Below are 16,147 nucleotides of genomic sequence, written 5' to 3' on the forward strand. Positions count from 1 at the left end.
TACCTATTGATATCCCTGAGATTCTATTCTTTTATATCACCTATTCAACATATGGAACTGATGATGAGAGAATAGATGTTGTTAATTTGTAGACTGTGTTTGTTGTTGTTGTTGCTTTTTTCATTTTGTTTTGAATATCCACATCTAAATGATACTTTTCATACGAAAATTAAGATCCATATATATAGTTTTTCATTCAATAGAGGAAAACTAAATCTAATTTCACTTCTTTTGGTTAACTTGATAAAGGAATATCAGACGTGTCGGAAGCCGGGACATATGATTCGGCTTTTTTTTTTTTTAATTTAGTAGTGACTAAGTCGTTATATTACGGGTTGTCAGAATATAACCAATAACTAATTTAACCAGAATCAGTCGCAAAATTATAAAAACTGCCTATTCTAGATATGTTTAATGCTTTAAAGTACTTAAAGTCGCAGCTTTTTTGTTCACTAAAGCGAAAATGAACGGTCCACGAAATGATTGTCAATATTTATGTATATCCGCGTGTCAGATTGACAGCAACTTTTATAAATTCTCGTGTCATCATAACATTTTTATCAGTAATCACTACAGGAACATATAAATTTTTAGATATACTGTTCCCAGAACACTGTAAATGTGTCTCCTTGTCATGTAAATGACAACTTGCCCGACAGCACAATAAGTGACCAATGGAATACACATAAGACAGACAATAGAGAAAAAAACTTTAACAGCAGACCACAAAACACTGCAAAGGAAAAGCGGACTATTTTGCAACACGAACCCAACCAAAAACAGGATGCCAATGCACGTGCCCTGCAGAAAGGTTATCATTTCCTGATTCACGGGTGCCACGTACCCGTCTTTTTGTTCAAACGGAAAAAAAATCTGGCAAGGTCACATTCGGTGATGCCTCACATTCGGTGATGCCATAAATAAAGAGAGGTCGCATTAATGTCAGGCCATCATGTCAGTGAACAAAATCATGATTGCGCAAGTAAAAATTGGGAAGCGAAAATAACTTAACCTTTAATAAACCGTGATTCGATAATTCTATTCGTAGAATCAAGGAAGTAAAAAAAGGAAATCTCACTTTGATGTATACTGCAACAACTTGGCGAGAAACACTCCAAATAAATTGAAATATTCAGCTGCATGCCATGATAATGGAAAGTTTACAAATTGAAAACTGGAGAAATCACTTGTCACTGAAGTTCAATTTTCACTAACCCTCAATATCAATTTCTTGATTATACAGTCCCCCGTTTTCCGCCTGGTCCATTTGTATGTTTCGGACCATATTAACGAGTCCATTTCGCTGAACTAGTAAACATCATTGTTAAGGGGCCAGCTGAGGCCTGACTCCGGTTGCGCGGGGATTTCTGGTTATGTTGAAGACCCATTGGTGGCCTTTGACTGTTTCCTGCTCTTTGGTCGGGGTTTCGTTTCTTTGACACATACTAGTACCCCGCGTCTATTCTCTTTATAAGATATTCATGTAAGGTAAATGTAGTATCCTTTATTTCAAGTTAAAAACATCGAATAAATGATTTCATCATTGTCGCTAAACTGATTTATCCAGCGAGAGGTAATCCTATAAAAATGGAGATCTTTCGTGACTCGATTTCTGGTTGATGTTAGAAGTTAATTTAATGTTAGATTTTATTATAATCCGATTTAGTATGAGAGTATTACGGTATTTGAGCATACACTATTGTGTATTCAATCGTATATGTGATAGTAGTCTCAGATTGAATATAATGTACAGTTTATTTTTTCTGTAAATCACGAGCTTATATAAATGATAACCCTTTTATTGTATAGCAAACGGTTTAAAAACTGTTTAAAACACATCATGCCAGTCACTGAGGTTGACGTCGAAAATTTGATTGATTGATTGATGTTTAACGTCACTTTAACACTACCTTGCTATTTCATGGTGGTCAGAAATTAGAGTGCCGACTGAAAACCACCGACCTTAGGAAGGAAAACTGACGCGAAACGGAGGGAAATATTGGGTGTCATGAGGGACAAGAAACTAGTGTTTAAGCCATTAAATCATGTACTTGAAGTGATCTATTAAACAGAAAGTGCAAGACAATGTTTGCTTCCAGTAAATGGTCATGCAATCCGGCGTCATCATACTTGTGCACCCTTGCTGGGACCCATATATACTGACTGGCTTTAAAAACGCAACACTCATTTTGTAGATTTGTTTTCACCAAATAATGTTTGATCCTCATACAACTACTATTCATGCTCATCATATGTCTTTCCCTTTCGAAAAATAAACATCTGACTTACCTGTGGTTATTGAACATACAAGATTTTTTAGATCACACGAAATTTCAGAAAGAGAAATTTCGAGCCAATAAAAGATTTTTTCCGTTTTTTTTTCTTTGTGAAACAGTTCGTTCAATCCTTGGACACACTTTAATCATTTAAAAAATGTTGCATCTCCATATTGCCAAAACTCAGGAATGAAAAGCTGAATCAACTCATTAGAATTAACGTGCTGCAACACAAAAAATTGACGTCAGAAACTCGTCTTACTGTCCTTCCGACAATGATACCGGTAGACTGGATTTGTTGAAGACCATCAAAGACTAGACCAACACGTAGTGACAATGCAACGTCAATAGAATTTGATTAGACAACGTCATTTGTGAGACAGATCTACGGCCGCAACGTCAACTGCTAACCAAACTGATGAATGAAATTTTGCACAGATTAATGCCATAAATGTTTCCCATTAACTGAACTGGCAAAGAATCGACTGCAGAAAAACATTTAGAGCCTTAAAGTTTAAATTTAAACCGCATAATTGACAAAACACATTGTAATGGGTGGAACAAAGGCAAAATCAGAAGGTGCAAAACAGAAACCAAAACGTGCCGAACAGAAATGGTTGACCTTTCTGACAATTATTTTGGCGTTTGTTACAGGCAGTCATTGCTTTTGACGGTGACACGTTCATTGGTAAGGGGAAAACCAGGGTTTCAGTGTATACCACAATATTTGAACATCGAAAATGACGTAATCAATTCAACTTTCGAACTGCATTTTTTTCAAACATTTAAGTAATGACAGAACTTTCTATTCATAAGTTTGTTAAAAAAAAATGCATAATTAAAAATGAAAATTGAAAGGAATAATCTAGTGTTGCGTTTCTAAAGCCGGTCAGTATATAAAGGATTCATTATTTCCATATTTCACCTGATATTTTTATCGTTGTCATAACGTTACCATACATGCATTTGACTGATTGTTGCTGTTTCAACACAATAAGATATATCGTGGTGATCATCGTCTATCGGAGGAGGAAGTGGAAGTTCGCGGAAGGATCATTATAAAATAGTTTTTTTTCCATTGGCGAATGTGCATCTCTCTGTAGTTAATAGATCTTAATAGTGCATGGTAGAAAATGTCCAGTATAAATAAATGAGTATCCTAGCATGGGTCACTATGTTTACATGTAAGTTTTAGTCAATAATAATTGTAAGCATAAGTTTAAAAGTGTATCATCACGTTAGTATGACAACAGTTTTATCAATTGTCATCTAATGTCGTCTGACCTTGGACTATAATAGATGTCATATGTGACGCGACCTGACACTTCTAGTGGTATTCAACAACATCTTGAATTTTTAAGCGCCCTGGAGCTACTTATTTAACTTGTAATCTTCGATCTGCACTACATACACTTATTCTGTAGACTTATTATGTCTTAAAGATTAAGTACCACGTTTATAGATGACCCCATCAAAGCAAGTCACAAAACAAGTCTACTAAATCTCAATTAAACAATTAATATAACGAGTGTGACAGATCTGATATAAACTATAAACGGAGCAAGTCTGACAGACCTTACTTAAACAAATCAATAAACGGAACAAGTCTGACAAACCTCATTAAACCAAATCAATAAACGGAACAAGTCTGACAGACCTCATTAAAACAAATCAATAAACGGAACAAGTCTGATGGACCTCATTAAAACAAATCAATAAACAATTAAAATAAATCAATAAACGGAACAAGTCCGATAGACCTCATTAAAACAAATCAATAAACGGAACAAGGAACAAGTCTGACAGACCTCATTAAAACAAATCAATAAACGGAACAAGTCTGACAGACCTCATTAAAACAAATCAATAAACGGAACAAGTCTGACAGACCTCATTAAACCAAATCAATAAACGGAACGGGTCTGATAGACCCCATTAAAACAAATCAATAAACGGAACGGGTCTGATAGACCTCATTAAAACAAATCAGTAAACGGAACAAGGAAAAAGTCTGACAGACCTCATTAAAACAAATCAATAAACGGAACAAGTCTGATAGACCTCATTAAACCAAATCAATAAACGGAACGGGTCTGATAGACCCCATTAAAACAAATCAATAAACGGAACGGGTCTGATAGACCTCATTAAAACAAATCAATAAACGGAACAAGTCTGACAGACCTCATTAAACCAAATCAATAAACGGAACAAGTCTGACAGACCTCATTAAAACAAATCAATAAACGGAACAAGTCTGATGGACCTCATTAAAACAAATCAATAAACAATTGAAATAAATCAATAAACGGAACAAGTCCGATAGACCTCATTAAAACAAATCAATAAACGGAACAAGTCTGACAGACCTCATTAAAACAAATCAATAAACGGAACAAGTCTGACAGACCTCATTAAACCAAATCAATAAACGGAACAGGTCTGATAGACCCCATTAAAACAAATCAATAAACGGAACGGGTCTGATAGACCTCATTAAAACAAATCAATAAACGGAACAAGGGACAAGTCTGACAGACCTCATTAAAACAAATCAATAAACGGAACAAGTCTGATAGACCTCATTAAACCAAATCAATAAACGGAACGGGTCTGATAGACCTCATTAAAACAAATCAATAAACGGAACAAGGAACAAGTCTGACAGACCTCATTAAAACAAATCAATAAACGAAACAAGTCTTATAGACCTCATTAAAACAAATCAATAAACCATTTAAACAAATCAATAAACGGAACAAGTCTGATAGACATCATTAAAACAAATCAATAAACGGAACAAGTCTCACTCTGATAGACCTAATTAAAACAAATCAATAAACAATTAAAATAAATCAATAAACGGAACAAGTCCGATAGACCTCATTAAAACAAATCAATAAACGTAATAAGGCTGACAGAACTCATTAAAACAAATCAATAAACGGAACAAGGCTGACAGAACTCATTAAAACAAACCAATAAACGAAGAAAGTCTGACAGACCTCATTAAAACAAAAACGGAACAAGTCTGGCAGACGTCATTACAATGATAAACGGAACAAATCTGACAGACATCATTAAGACAATAAACGGCACAAGTTTGACAGACTTCATTACATCAAATAAACGGAAATGGGCCACTTCTTCCATTGATTACAGTATAAGTAAAAGTTGGTAATTGGAAGTTTAACACATAGAAGTGAACTGCTTTCTTGTAAACATCGACCATTGAACTTTGACGTTGGCCCTTCTTAACTATAGTTTTATCTTGACGAAAATGCATGTTTCAAACAAATTATACTTATACCTCATTATTAGCATTAAGTGCTACAAAAGTTAGCACCTTTCTATGATCTGCAATCTTTCTTCCGTTTTATGGAATCATGACTCCCACTTCAAAATTACTGGACAACAATCCCCGATTACTTTTGTAGATCCTATTCTAGTAGAATTATTTTATCAAAAACAAGCATATGCCACTGTTAAATAGACCTGTAAATAACAACTGTTCATAATTTTTGATAACCAAGACTGAATTGTCACTTTTTGAATATCTGAAAAACAGTTTGAAACTTTAATATCATTGTACAGCTTATACTGAGATTAATCAATTGCTTCCCCATAAATAAAAAATACTGAATAACAACTATCTTAATTTCTTATCGAATCATAGTCATAATATTTTATAAACAGTTATTTTCATAGGAACAGTAAAGACACTTTATGGCTGACTATACGGTATGAGTTTTGCTCATTGTTGAAGTGCTGATGGTGACCTATACTTGTAACCTTCAATGCAATATGGTCTGTGGTGGAGAGTTGTCTCATTGGCAATCATACCACATCTTCTTATTTTTATACATGTATATTCAAGTGAATTACTTTGAATAAAATTGAAAGAATTGGATTATCTTTAAAGACTAGAATTATTTTTCATTTTAGAGCACAATTTGCATGTGAAAAGTTTCCAGTATATGTATATGATTTAAATGTGTTTTACAATTTCAGCAAACCATTAACGTGTATGTCCAACCTTAAAATCTTTAATGGTGATACAGATCCAGATTAGTGGGCTCAATTTCCCACCATTAGACCGTAAATGATGAATTAAATCTCCAAAGATCCTACATGTAAGGTTAACTAAAGACTTATGTCACAGAAAAGAAACTAAAATAAAGTGTTGTTTGTTTATTTGTTTTAATATACAAATGAGGTGATAAAGCCATTAATAACAAATGCATGAACACTTATAAAAATCACATGGTTTTGTCTGGTACAATAGTACCCAAGTCACATGATCACCACATGTACAAAATACACTACACAGTCATCACAAAAAAATAATCTATTATTAGATACTCTCATCTTCAGGTACAAGAAGAAAGTAAATGCAACAATAACAGCACCCTTTACATAAAGAAATGCTCTCTACACACTATTTTCTGTTCAACATCATCACAACCACACATTTATTTACCAATTACAAAAATACACATTTATGATGGCCATCTACATTTTCAACAAGGCATAGAAGGGAAAGTATGTACGTACTACTACAGCAAAATTGTTTGAACTGGAGATCTCTTATATAAGTTAATTTTGTAAATGTGACTTAAAATAAATTTGAGGGTGACAGATTTACAAAAGTTTTTCTAAACTTTGTTCTGAATTCTATGTACAATGTTCTTAACTGCACTTTTATAGTTTTCCAATAACAAATACTGTTTAAACTAAAATTCAATTCTTTTGGTTTGAGCATTATACAATTATTTAAATTTGAAGGAAACTAGATGTTGGACAATATACTTAAAATGCATTTTCACTAATTATAGAAAATATGCATTGACGAGGTAAATAACGATATGTTGAGCAACCTTCATGACCTGTTATATAACATTTAAAATATATCTTAGCTGGATTAAAATTTTTCACCCCAAAACAGGTTCTCAAATAAGGCTACTGACTTATTTGCACAATTATTTTTATGTGCATTAAAATTTTATTGGAAATAACAGCAAGAGCCATTAATCAAACAATTTTCTACAAACAAGACGTCAAATTAAATTTTTTAGAAGAGCTTTTCAAATAATTAGCCTTGAAAATCAATCTATTTAGATAGAACTCAGGTAAAAATATACCATTTACATAAATTAAGCTATTTTTCATTTCAACAGCTTAAGTACTTTATAGAGAAATGACCCCAAAAATAAAATAAAATTGAATATAAAAAAGAAGAAGATGTGGTATGATTGCCAATTAATGCTTTATATGGTTTGAAAAATGAAACAAGAGCTCCTCCAGTTCAAATGATATGTGTAAAATGCCATCTACAAGCACCTATGGGACTAGACCATCAACAGGACGGAATCATGCTAAAGTTCATCAAAAAATAAAATCAATAAGGCACTTTCAATCGACAATGAAAGCCTCACAATGGAAATATATAAATATAATAAATACTGTGTAACATATGGAATGCTGTACATAAAATGGAATGAAGTAATTTACATATCACATGACTTTGTGCTGTTTACATGGATGTTGTCACATGACAAATTTGTTATTTCTGATTTATTGCTTTGCAAAAAATAAGCTACTATAGCAATATTTGACCAATCAAATATATCCATGTAAACAGCAAATTTAAAATTATGATCCAATTAATTATGGTGCAATAAATGAATAGATCTGTCAAATGTGCAATTAAGAAATGATGGTTTTGTAAGGATAAGGGGCCATAACCAAGTTTGGGTGTATCAACTTGTGGTCAAATATGAAAATACAAGACAACATAGCTGCCTTATCTTTAAAAGTCAAAAACAGAAATACTTCAAAATTCTTTCAAAAATTTCACTCTTTATCAAGAAGCCGATAGGTTTAAATATTCAAACAAGATACAAGTTTCTAATGTAGAAAATATCTCATTGTCAATGTATATAATTTATATAAAATTTGATATTTCTCATCAAACAAAACAAGAGTCTAAATGGATTAAGTTATTACTGCCACCCAACCATTTATGAATGGGGAAAAAGATTATCTTTATCATTTTTATTCACTTGACATCAATGAAAACAATAAGGCTTTTCGTCGCTTTCAGAATCATAAAATATGAATCAGGATTACATTGTTTATACGTTCATTCATATGAAATATATAACCAATTCAAAGTATTTCCTGAAATCTGTTCTATATGCATGCAATGAAATGTAACAACATTCAATAATCTATCAAAATGTAAATATTGCTTTCGTGAACCAATGGAAAGGTGTGCGATGAGATCACTGCATCATGCTAAACTATGCTTGAGTGAGACAAAAGTGAATAAAGGACGGAAAATATAGTGAGACAGGGAATAAGAGACAGATTTCAGGATATCATGCAGGTTTGAGACATAAAGCATAAATGGTTAATGAATTTGAGCATTGGTTAATTTCTAATATTATTTCCATTACTAAATATAAGGAGGAGATAGATATAAAGCTCCTATGTCTTTTCTCTGATATAAAGCACTGTTATTAACAAAGCACTGAGGATGAGTGATACATACTGACATCAAAATGGTGTTAAAAAGATACAGCATCTGTTTTAATACTAACATACTACTTTCTGTAAAGCGTTTCTAAGTATAAAGCTTTCATGGTTAACTTTTAAAGATAGAAAAAACAATGTCAAAAGTACAGTAATATACTATAAATTCAGAAATTATTGCGTGTATTATTGCGATTTTTTCATTTTAGACTGCAATGCGATTGTAATTTTTTAGATTTTGAAAAAATCATGTTTATGTGTTAACAACCCTGTTGCATTTTTTGCATTGATAAAAACATCGCTATAATTTCTGAATTTACAGTACTACTATCTGCAAAAGGCTTATGCTTTCATGGTTAACTTTTAAAGATAGAAAATACAATGTCAAAGGTACAGGTTCCATGTATGATACTACCGTCATGATGTAAAATAAAAGGGACGACTAGTATGAGTATTAAAACAGAGAGGAAATGAAGCGTGTTAACACTACAGAGTCTTTGGTCAGCAGTGAATCTTCACAACACCATTCCTTGTCACCATGCATCATCTCCTGTCAAATAAGAAAAAATACAACAGTTACCATCTACTGTATCTCATTCACCTTCCCATAATGCAACAGTTATAAGTCTACCTACACCATCTTAATTTATTTCCCACAATGCAACAGATATAATAATTCAATTAAATCTGTCATATTATTATTTTTGCATTTTTAGATAATAATAATGTATAAATTTCCTATTACTTTAACAAATATTTCATTCTACTTTAGTTTAAACAAATTTTCTTTCAGAAGGTATCATAACAATTTTGGTCAACCATAGCTTAATAGAAAATAATTCTACACCAATTCACAAGAAATTATAACATTAACTAAAGATAATACAAAAATAAATTTTTCCAAACAATTCCAACTCTAGCAATAAACTACACAGAGTAGGCGTTAAATACCAATTACAGTATCGCATGCTAACAACCTAAACCCATTTCTTATCACAAGCTTGTACACCAGCTAAAACATGCTAAGCATGCAAATTCAATACCCTGAAATGCATGCCAAAAATGTTCACCTAGTTTTATAACTATGATGCTGAAATATGCATATGTATTAATTAAAATTGAACAACTAATGGTTAAGATTAAATGTAATCAAGTTTCTTCAATATTTAAATTAAGTATAATTGACTTATTTTTTTACATCTGGTATCTAATGACAGTTGGGAAAACCAGTTTAGCCAATTTGCTTGACCAATTTTCCTATTATTTAAAAACACTGAGGCCATCAATTTTCAGATAATGTACCATCAAAAAAGTTTTGACTTTATAAATTCACTAAATGAGTGAGGTAGAACTACGAGGTTGTGAATTAACAAATAAATAACTAACATTAAAAAGCAAATATTTTGCTAAATTTTGAAAAATCTAACAGATAAATATTATTTAATAATCAATATTTGATTCATTTTAACAATTATACTAATAAATTATACACAGCCATATTCATACCAAACAGAGTTAGCTTTTGGGTCTTTTGGTGGTTCTTCATTTACCGGTACTTGGCGAGGAGGCGTGTCTTTCCGTAATGTGGGTGTTGATGAACGATAGGTATCTGTCTGAGGTAATTGACGCCCACCAGAACGATTGGCTCCTGGTTCTCGTAGCAAACTAACACGTCCAGTTGTTAGAGGTGGTTCTCTACTTCGCCTTGGTGGCGGTTTGGGTGGTGTCCCTTTACTAACATTATGCATGTCTTTGGGTCTATTGTTCATGTTTTCCTGATTCTGAAGGGCTTCAAACATGTTAGGAGGCACAGACTTTGGACGTTCAATACGCTGCACACGAGCATAATGATTTTCCGGACGGTTTTCATTTTGTTTATTGTCATCAATACTGAAATAAATATTGTTTTGTTGTGATTCATGAAATGTTTGTGGTCGATTTAATGACTGACCTCTTAATAATTGTCCACTTGGAGGTAATTGTCCATTTGTTTGTGGTGATGAATTGTGATGTGATGCAGCAGAGGGTGGTCTCCCTTGTTGAACACCTGGTGAGAATGTCTGATTGCTACGTACAGGTGACCCTGCTCTATACCGAGACGTAGGACCAGACCTAATGGACTGGTCATACTGAACTGAACTGTCCTGATTATTACTATAAAGACTAGATGAATTTGAAGAGTTTTGTGACTGTGACTGTGAAAATCCTGCCAAACGATCTAGTCTATCTGAAGGTGTATCATTTGGTGTTGGTGGTAGCTCACGATTTTGCGGAGATTTATACGGTGACGGATACACATACTGTAATGTCCTTGATGCCGTAGAGGGTGTTGATCCCAGTGAATGTTTTCTAAAGTCTGGTTTAACAAGGGGAGAATAACCTGCTTCCTCAAACTTCCTAATATTGTTATTTATATTATTGTAAGCGGGAGTGGATGTCTCAGGATGATCACGTTTAGACTGTGGTGGAGTGGACTGATCCAAACTATCAGGTCGACTCTCATACCCACTTCCACTGCTCCCAGCAGATATACGTGACATTCTCGATAGGTTTAATTCTATCTGAGATTGTGATACAACATCAGGTATAGAAATCCTATTATCTGATGGCGGATTAGGTGCTTGTCTTCTTCGTCGATTAACACTATTTTCTGAAGAATTTTCACTACTTTTAGATTCCAAATCCTCCCGATTTTCAGACTTATTACCCTGAAATATTCATAAAAACATTGATATGGCATAACATAGAAATCCAATAAAAAAAAAGCTTCTTAAGAATATTTTTCAAACTTTAAATCTGTTTTATTAACTACCTAATTCTGAAGACCAATTTCATCACTGATAATAAACTATCAATACATTTTTGTTTGCAAATCTTGATTTTAAATAAATGTAAATGTGGCAACATGTATTTTTAATGCACATATTCTTGTTAATGACTCACCATTGCTCTCTCGAGGTCTGAATTCATGGACAGAAATTGAGTGTTTATTTCTGATTTTAGGGTTTAATTCAACACTTTCTTTTACAGACACGAGTAATTTGAAGTTTGCTCATAACTGCAACCCATATAGTGACCACAGATATCTTTGTAAGCTTATCAGCTATGCATCACTGTCTTTCTGTTACTTATCCCACTTCTGCCTTTTTTATAAAAGGAAGATGTTTTTATAATTAATAGAAAATTGGTTTTCCTGTTTGAATGGTTCTACACTAGTCCCTTTTTGGGGCCAAATTGGAGGGCCCTTTATAGCTTGCTGTTCGGCGTGAGCCAAGGCTGTGTTGAAGATCGTACTTTGACCTATAATGGTTTACTTTTACAAATTGTGACTTGGATATGGAGTTGTCTCAATGGTTCTCATACCACATCTTCTTCTCTTTTTTTTTTTTTTTTATCTATTATGAAACAAAAGAACATTGTTATAGTTTGTAATGACATACTCGACTGTGATTGGATGTTTTGCTGCTCTCTGAGAGGAACTGCTCTAGTGTCAACATTTCATTGTTGTTTTCACTCCTGTTACCAAAACCTCCATCATCATCTTCATCATCACCTAGGTTGGCTGGACGACCCAATCCTGTAAAACAAAACAAAAATCATTATCTTTAAATTTTCTACATGTATTAAATTTCAAATTTAAAGTATTTACAGAAACAGCTTTTCTCTTGGAAAATAAGGAAAGACAAATTTTCTTTTGACGAATTTCTTTTCTTTATATCAAGTGGTAGATTTCGTCACTAAAAGTCTGGTTGACAATAGAAATTAAAGAAGAAAATAGGTTTTTCTAATACTTAAGTTATTTAGTTATAGTGTCACAGAACATTTTGAATGATTTTGGCAGTTACCATGGTTATTGAACAATAGAATTAAAGGTATCCTGTCAGAAATTTAAGTTGGATATTGTAAACCAAATTATTATTGCAGATACTTTATTTTGCGTTTTACCCTTTCTAGTCAACTTCACGATTTTCTTATTTCAATACTTGATGTAGTTAAATAAAGAAAGATTCAAGAACTTGAGAGTCTACTGTACCTCCAGAGGTCTTATCAACCCTTGGTGTACTGTTACAATTCTAATTGAGCTATTTTTCTAGTTGTGACAGTTTCAAAAATAAATTGCTCTTGAAAAAAAGTTGGCTTATACATGTAGTATGTTGGCTGACTCAACATTCATTAATCTTTATACAACGTAACCAAAAACATTACAGAAGCACTTAAAATGCTTATATTATGGTCTTATAATATATAAAAAAATTTAACAGAATCATTCAACTTTCTAGGAGCAAGATAGACATTGCAAACATAAATAAACAGTCTAAGCTATTCCAGTAATCAATTTTAATATTTCACACATTTTTAGAATACATCTCCCCTTCATTCTTCACACACTCATTTACATTGATTTTACACACTAAAAATTCATTTAAAGAAAACCAAATGTAAAAAATATTTTGTTAGTGAATTTTCCCACCACATTTACAAGACCAATATGAAGCACACACACAAACAAGTAAATATATCTGCATATATATACCATCACCATACAAAAAATAGTTCCTATCTGGAAAGTTTCAATACATATATGAACATCATATTAAATCTTGTGTTTTAATAATACCTATGGTGCTACAACTCAATAATTATACAGAAAAACAAATCCTTCTATGCTAATGATAATATTAAATCATAAAACATATTAGATAAAACAAAACAAACTAAAGTTTACCTGGCAACAAACTAGGAGAGCCAGCTGCAAGAAGGTCTTCTGTAGATTTTGAGCCTAAAGGAAGTGAGTACATGTAATGTTAAAGTGGTGCTCCATTAGGATAGGAGGAAGGAAAATTAAAAACATTTATTCTTTTCTGGAAGTCTTAATTTTCATTTCAATTTATAGAATTTACATAATAAATGTTAGTTTGGAAATTTTTTGTTATTTCTTTCTTCAAAGTTAAGAATTTAAAACTTCCACATACATGTACATGTACTATTTACAGAATCTAAAAGAAACTAAGTTTTAACATGAAAGGCACAGAACTGAACGAGACAAAACATTTAAAATATAACATAAAAGTATCTTTGACAGAATTTACAGATATATGAATGTTATACTAAGCAGTTTCACACATTAAAGAATAAGACTGAATAAAGAGTTATAATACTGTAAATTCAGAAATATCTTGCTGTGTTTCTAATCTTGCAAAAAATGGAAAGCTTAAAAAAATAAATTACATTCAAAATTTGATAGTAATTTCCTGAAATCCTTATGATTAATGTTGCATTTTTTTGTCAATTTTTCAACAGTCACAACAATAAATGCATGCAAAATTTTCTGAACTTACAGTGTTTATTATAAGTTTATAAGCAATAGATAAGAGCAAAAGCAGTACTTTACAGAAAAGAGTAATGTATGTTAAAACAAATCAAATAGTGTTTCAATTAGTAATAAAGTATGTACATTTATATATAGATTGCAAGTCTAAAATGTAAATTAAGCAGAAATAAATAACAAATTAGGGGAGCTAACTCCTCCTTATAATGTCAGAATGTCTATCAGAAGAATAGATATAAAAATAAAATTTCAGATGAAAGATGAAATTTATAAGAAAAATATATATAAATGAATGAAATTTCTAAAAAAAAAAAGAAAAGAAATAAGAATGTAAATGAAAATTGACTAAAGATGAGGAGACAACAGAAGTACAACATGACCTATTACCTCTCAATGAGTTATCATAATCACCACTACCACCACTGAGCATGTGCAATGCAGTTGTTGATTTTGCGAAGGTTTTGTGTGTGGCGAAGCTGGATGTATCTAATAAGTTGTCTGCGCTATTACTCCTCTTCCTCAAGTCTACACAAAAATAATGTTCAAATATGTTTTATAGACTTGAAACATCTTGATGTTATCAAATAAAAGATATGGAAGTACTTGGTGCGTGCTAACTTGTGATATGATAGGAGTTTATTGACACATGCTAAAGTCATAGACAACAAATGTAAAAGACATGATAGACTGATACAAAAAAGAACAGACTTTATACAGTATTATTATAGGTATGAACTGCAGGGGTGATAGAACATGTGTTACACAACATGCATCAATACAAGAAAAGTGATCATGCTTATACAAAATTATATCATGCACTTTTCAAAGTTTAATCATGTCTACTTGCAGAAGATCAAGTGTAATTTGTGATGATAAAACGTGGACAATACCAACAACAAATATGAATGAGCTATGTTTACATCCTGTAGTTGTCTTAACCCTCTTCAAAATGTAAAATCAAAATGAATATCTTATGACAGAGGCACAGTTATGTCCCCTTAAAAAGAGCTGAGGGGTATGAAATGACAATTTTGAAACTTGACATCCATTTAATTTGATTATTATTGTAAAGTTCAAGCCTCTTAACATAATTGTACACATTTGATCTTTTCTTGGTTATACCATGGCCAGCTGATGGTGTTTTATTCAGGAACCCTGACTGGTTCGTACCTCTTGCAGACTTGAAAAAGTGTACACTTTATGATGCTTCTATATCAAAACAGGAACTCCATGTGTAAAAAAACTCTATCTACTTGTGTGACATTAGAGAAAATAAAAACCTGAAACCTTCAAGAAAACTGAAACTGCAATAAAAATCCTTTACAACACCTTAAAACTTTTGTGACAAACATGTGCATATCCCAGAACCAGTCCACACATCATACTTGTACTGTCGGACTCTGTTAAATCTTCTTTCCATGTATGGCCACTACCACAAACTCTAGATTCCTCAATTGCTGGTTTAAATACAGAGCTAGATGAATCACTTCCTCCTGACCCTGAAGATCCTTGGTTTATTGATAGATTATCTGAAGGTTCTTTCTCTCGGGTCTTTATTTCTTCTTTCAGAATGGTTGTGTTTGCTGATTTAGTGACAAGCTTAGGTGTAGATGTGTATGGACCTCTAGGTAGCAGTATTGGGGTCCTTCTACCAGATCTTCTTAAATCACCCCTTCGTATAGACCCCCTAGAGCCTCCTGAGGTCAAATCAACCCTTGGTGTAGTATTCCTGGAACCTTGAGAGTCTACTGTACCTCCAGAGGTCTTATCAATCCTTGGTGTACTGGTACAAGAACTGGATGTGTCAATATAGGGTGCAGACATGTATGGTCCTCTGGGTTCGAGTTTCAGCGTTGTACTAGGCTTTGCCACTGTTGCTACATCTGGATATCTGGTTGGATTTAGTGATTCTGTTCTTAATTTGTCTTTCTTAAATTGATGTCCATTTTCCGAATTGAGTGTCTCATCAGACATTTCTTAATAGACCAGAAATATAAATACCATAATT

The 16,147-nt window shown here is 32.6% G+C and overlaps 1 protein-coding gene across 11 annotated transcripts in view; it reads right to left on the reverse strand.

Moving 5' to 3' along the window:
* Positions 1–6,452: 6,452 nt before the first annotated feature.
* Positions 6,453–16,147, reverse strand: part of LOC139516439 (girdin-like) — a 59,903-nt gene continuing 50,208 nt past the window's right edge. For 2 of the 11 annotated variants that reach the window (XM_071306542.1, XM_071306551.1), the window contains 4 exons: positions 14,527–14,664; positions 13,537–13,590; positions 12,251–12,387; positions 10,198–11,518 (listed from right to left, as the gene is read on the reverse strand). In XM_071306542.1, coding sequence (XP_071162643.1) covers positions 10,295–11,518; positions 12,251–12,387; positions 13,537–13,590; positions 14,527–14,664 — 1,553 coding nt within the window. In that variant the 3' untranslated portion in view covers positions 10,198–10,294. Of the gene's footprint in view, positions 9,361–10,197; positions 11,519–12,250; positions 12,388–13,536; positions 13,591–14,526; positions 14,665–15,292; positions 16,116–16,147 lie in introns of those variants that run through there. The other 9 variants (XM_071306548.1, XM_071306553.1, XM_071306547.1 and 6 more) reach the window with 7 other exon arrangements.

This window comes from Mytilus edulis, chromosome 3 (genome assembly GCF_963676685.1).
Source record: "Mytilus edulis chromosome 3, xbMytEdul2.2, whole genome shotgun sequence".
Taxonomy (NCBI): Eukaryota; Metazoa; Mollusca; class Bivalvia; order Mytilida; family Mytilidae; genus Mytilus; species Mytilus edulis.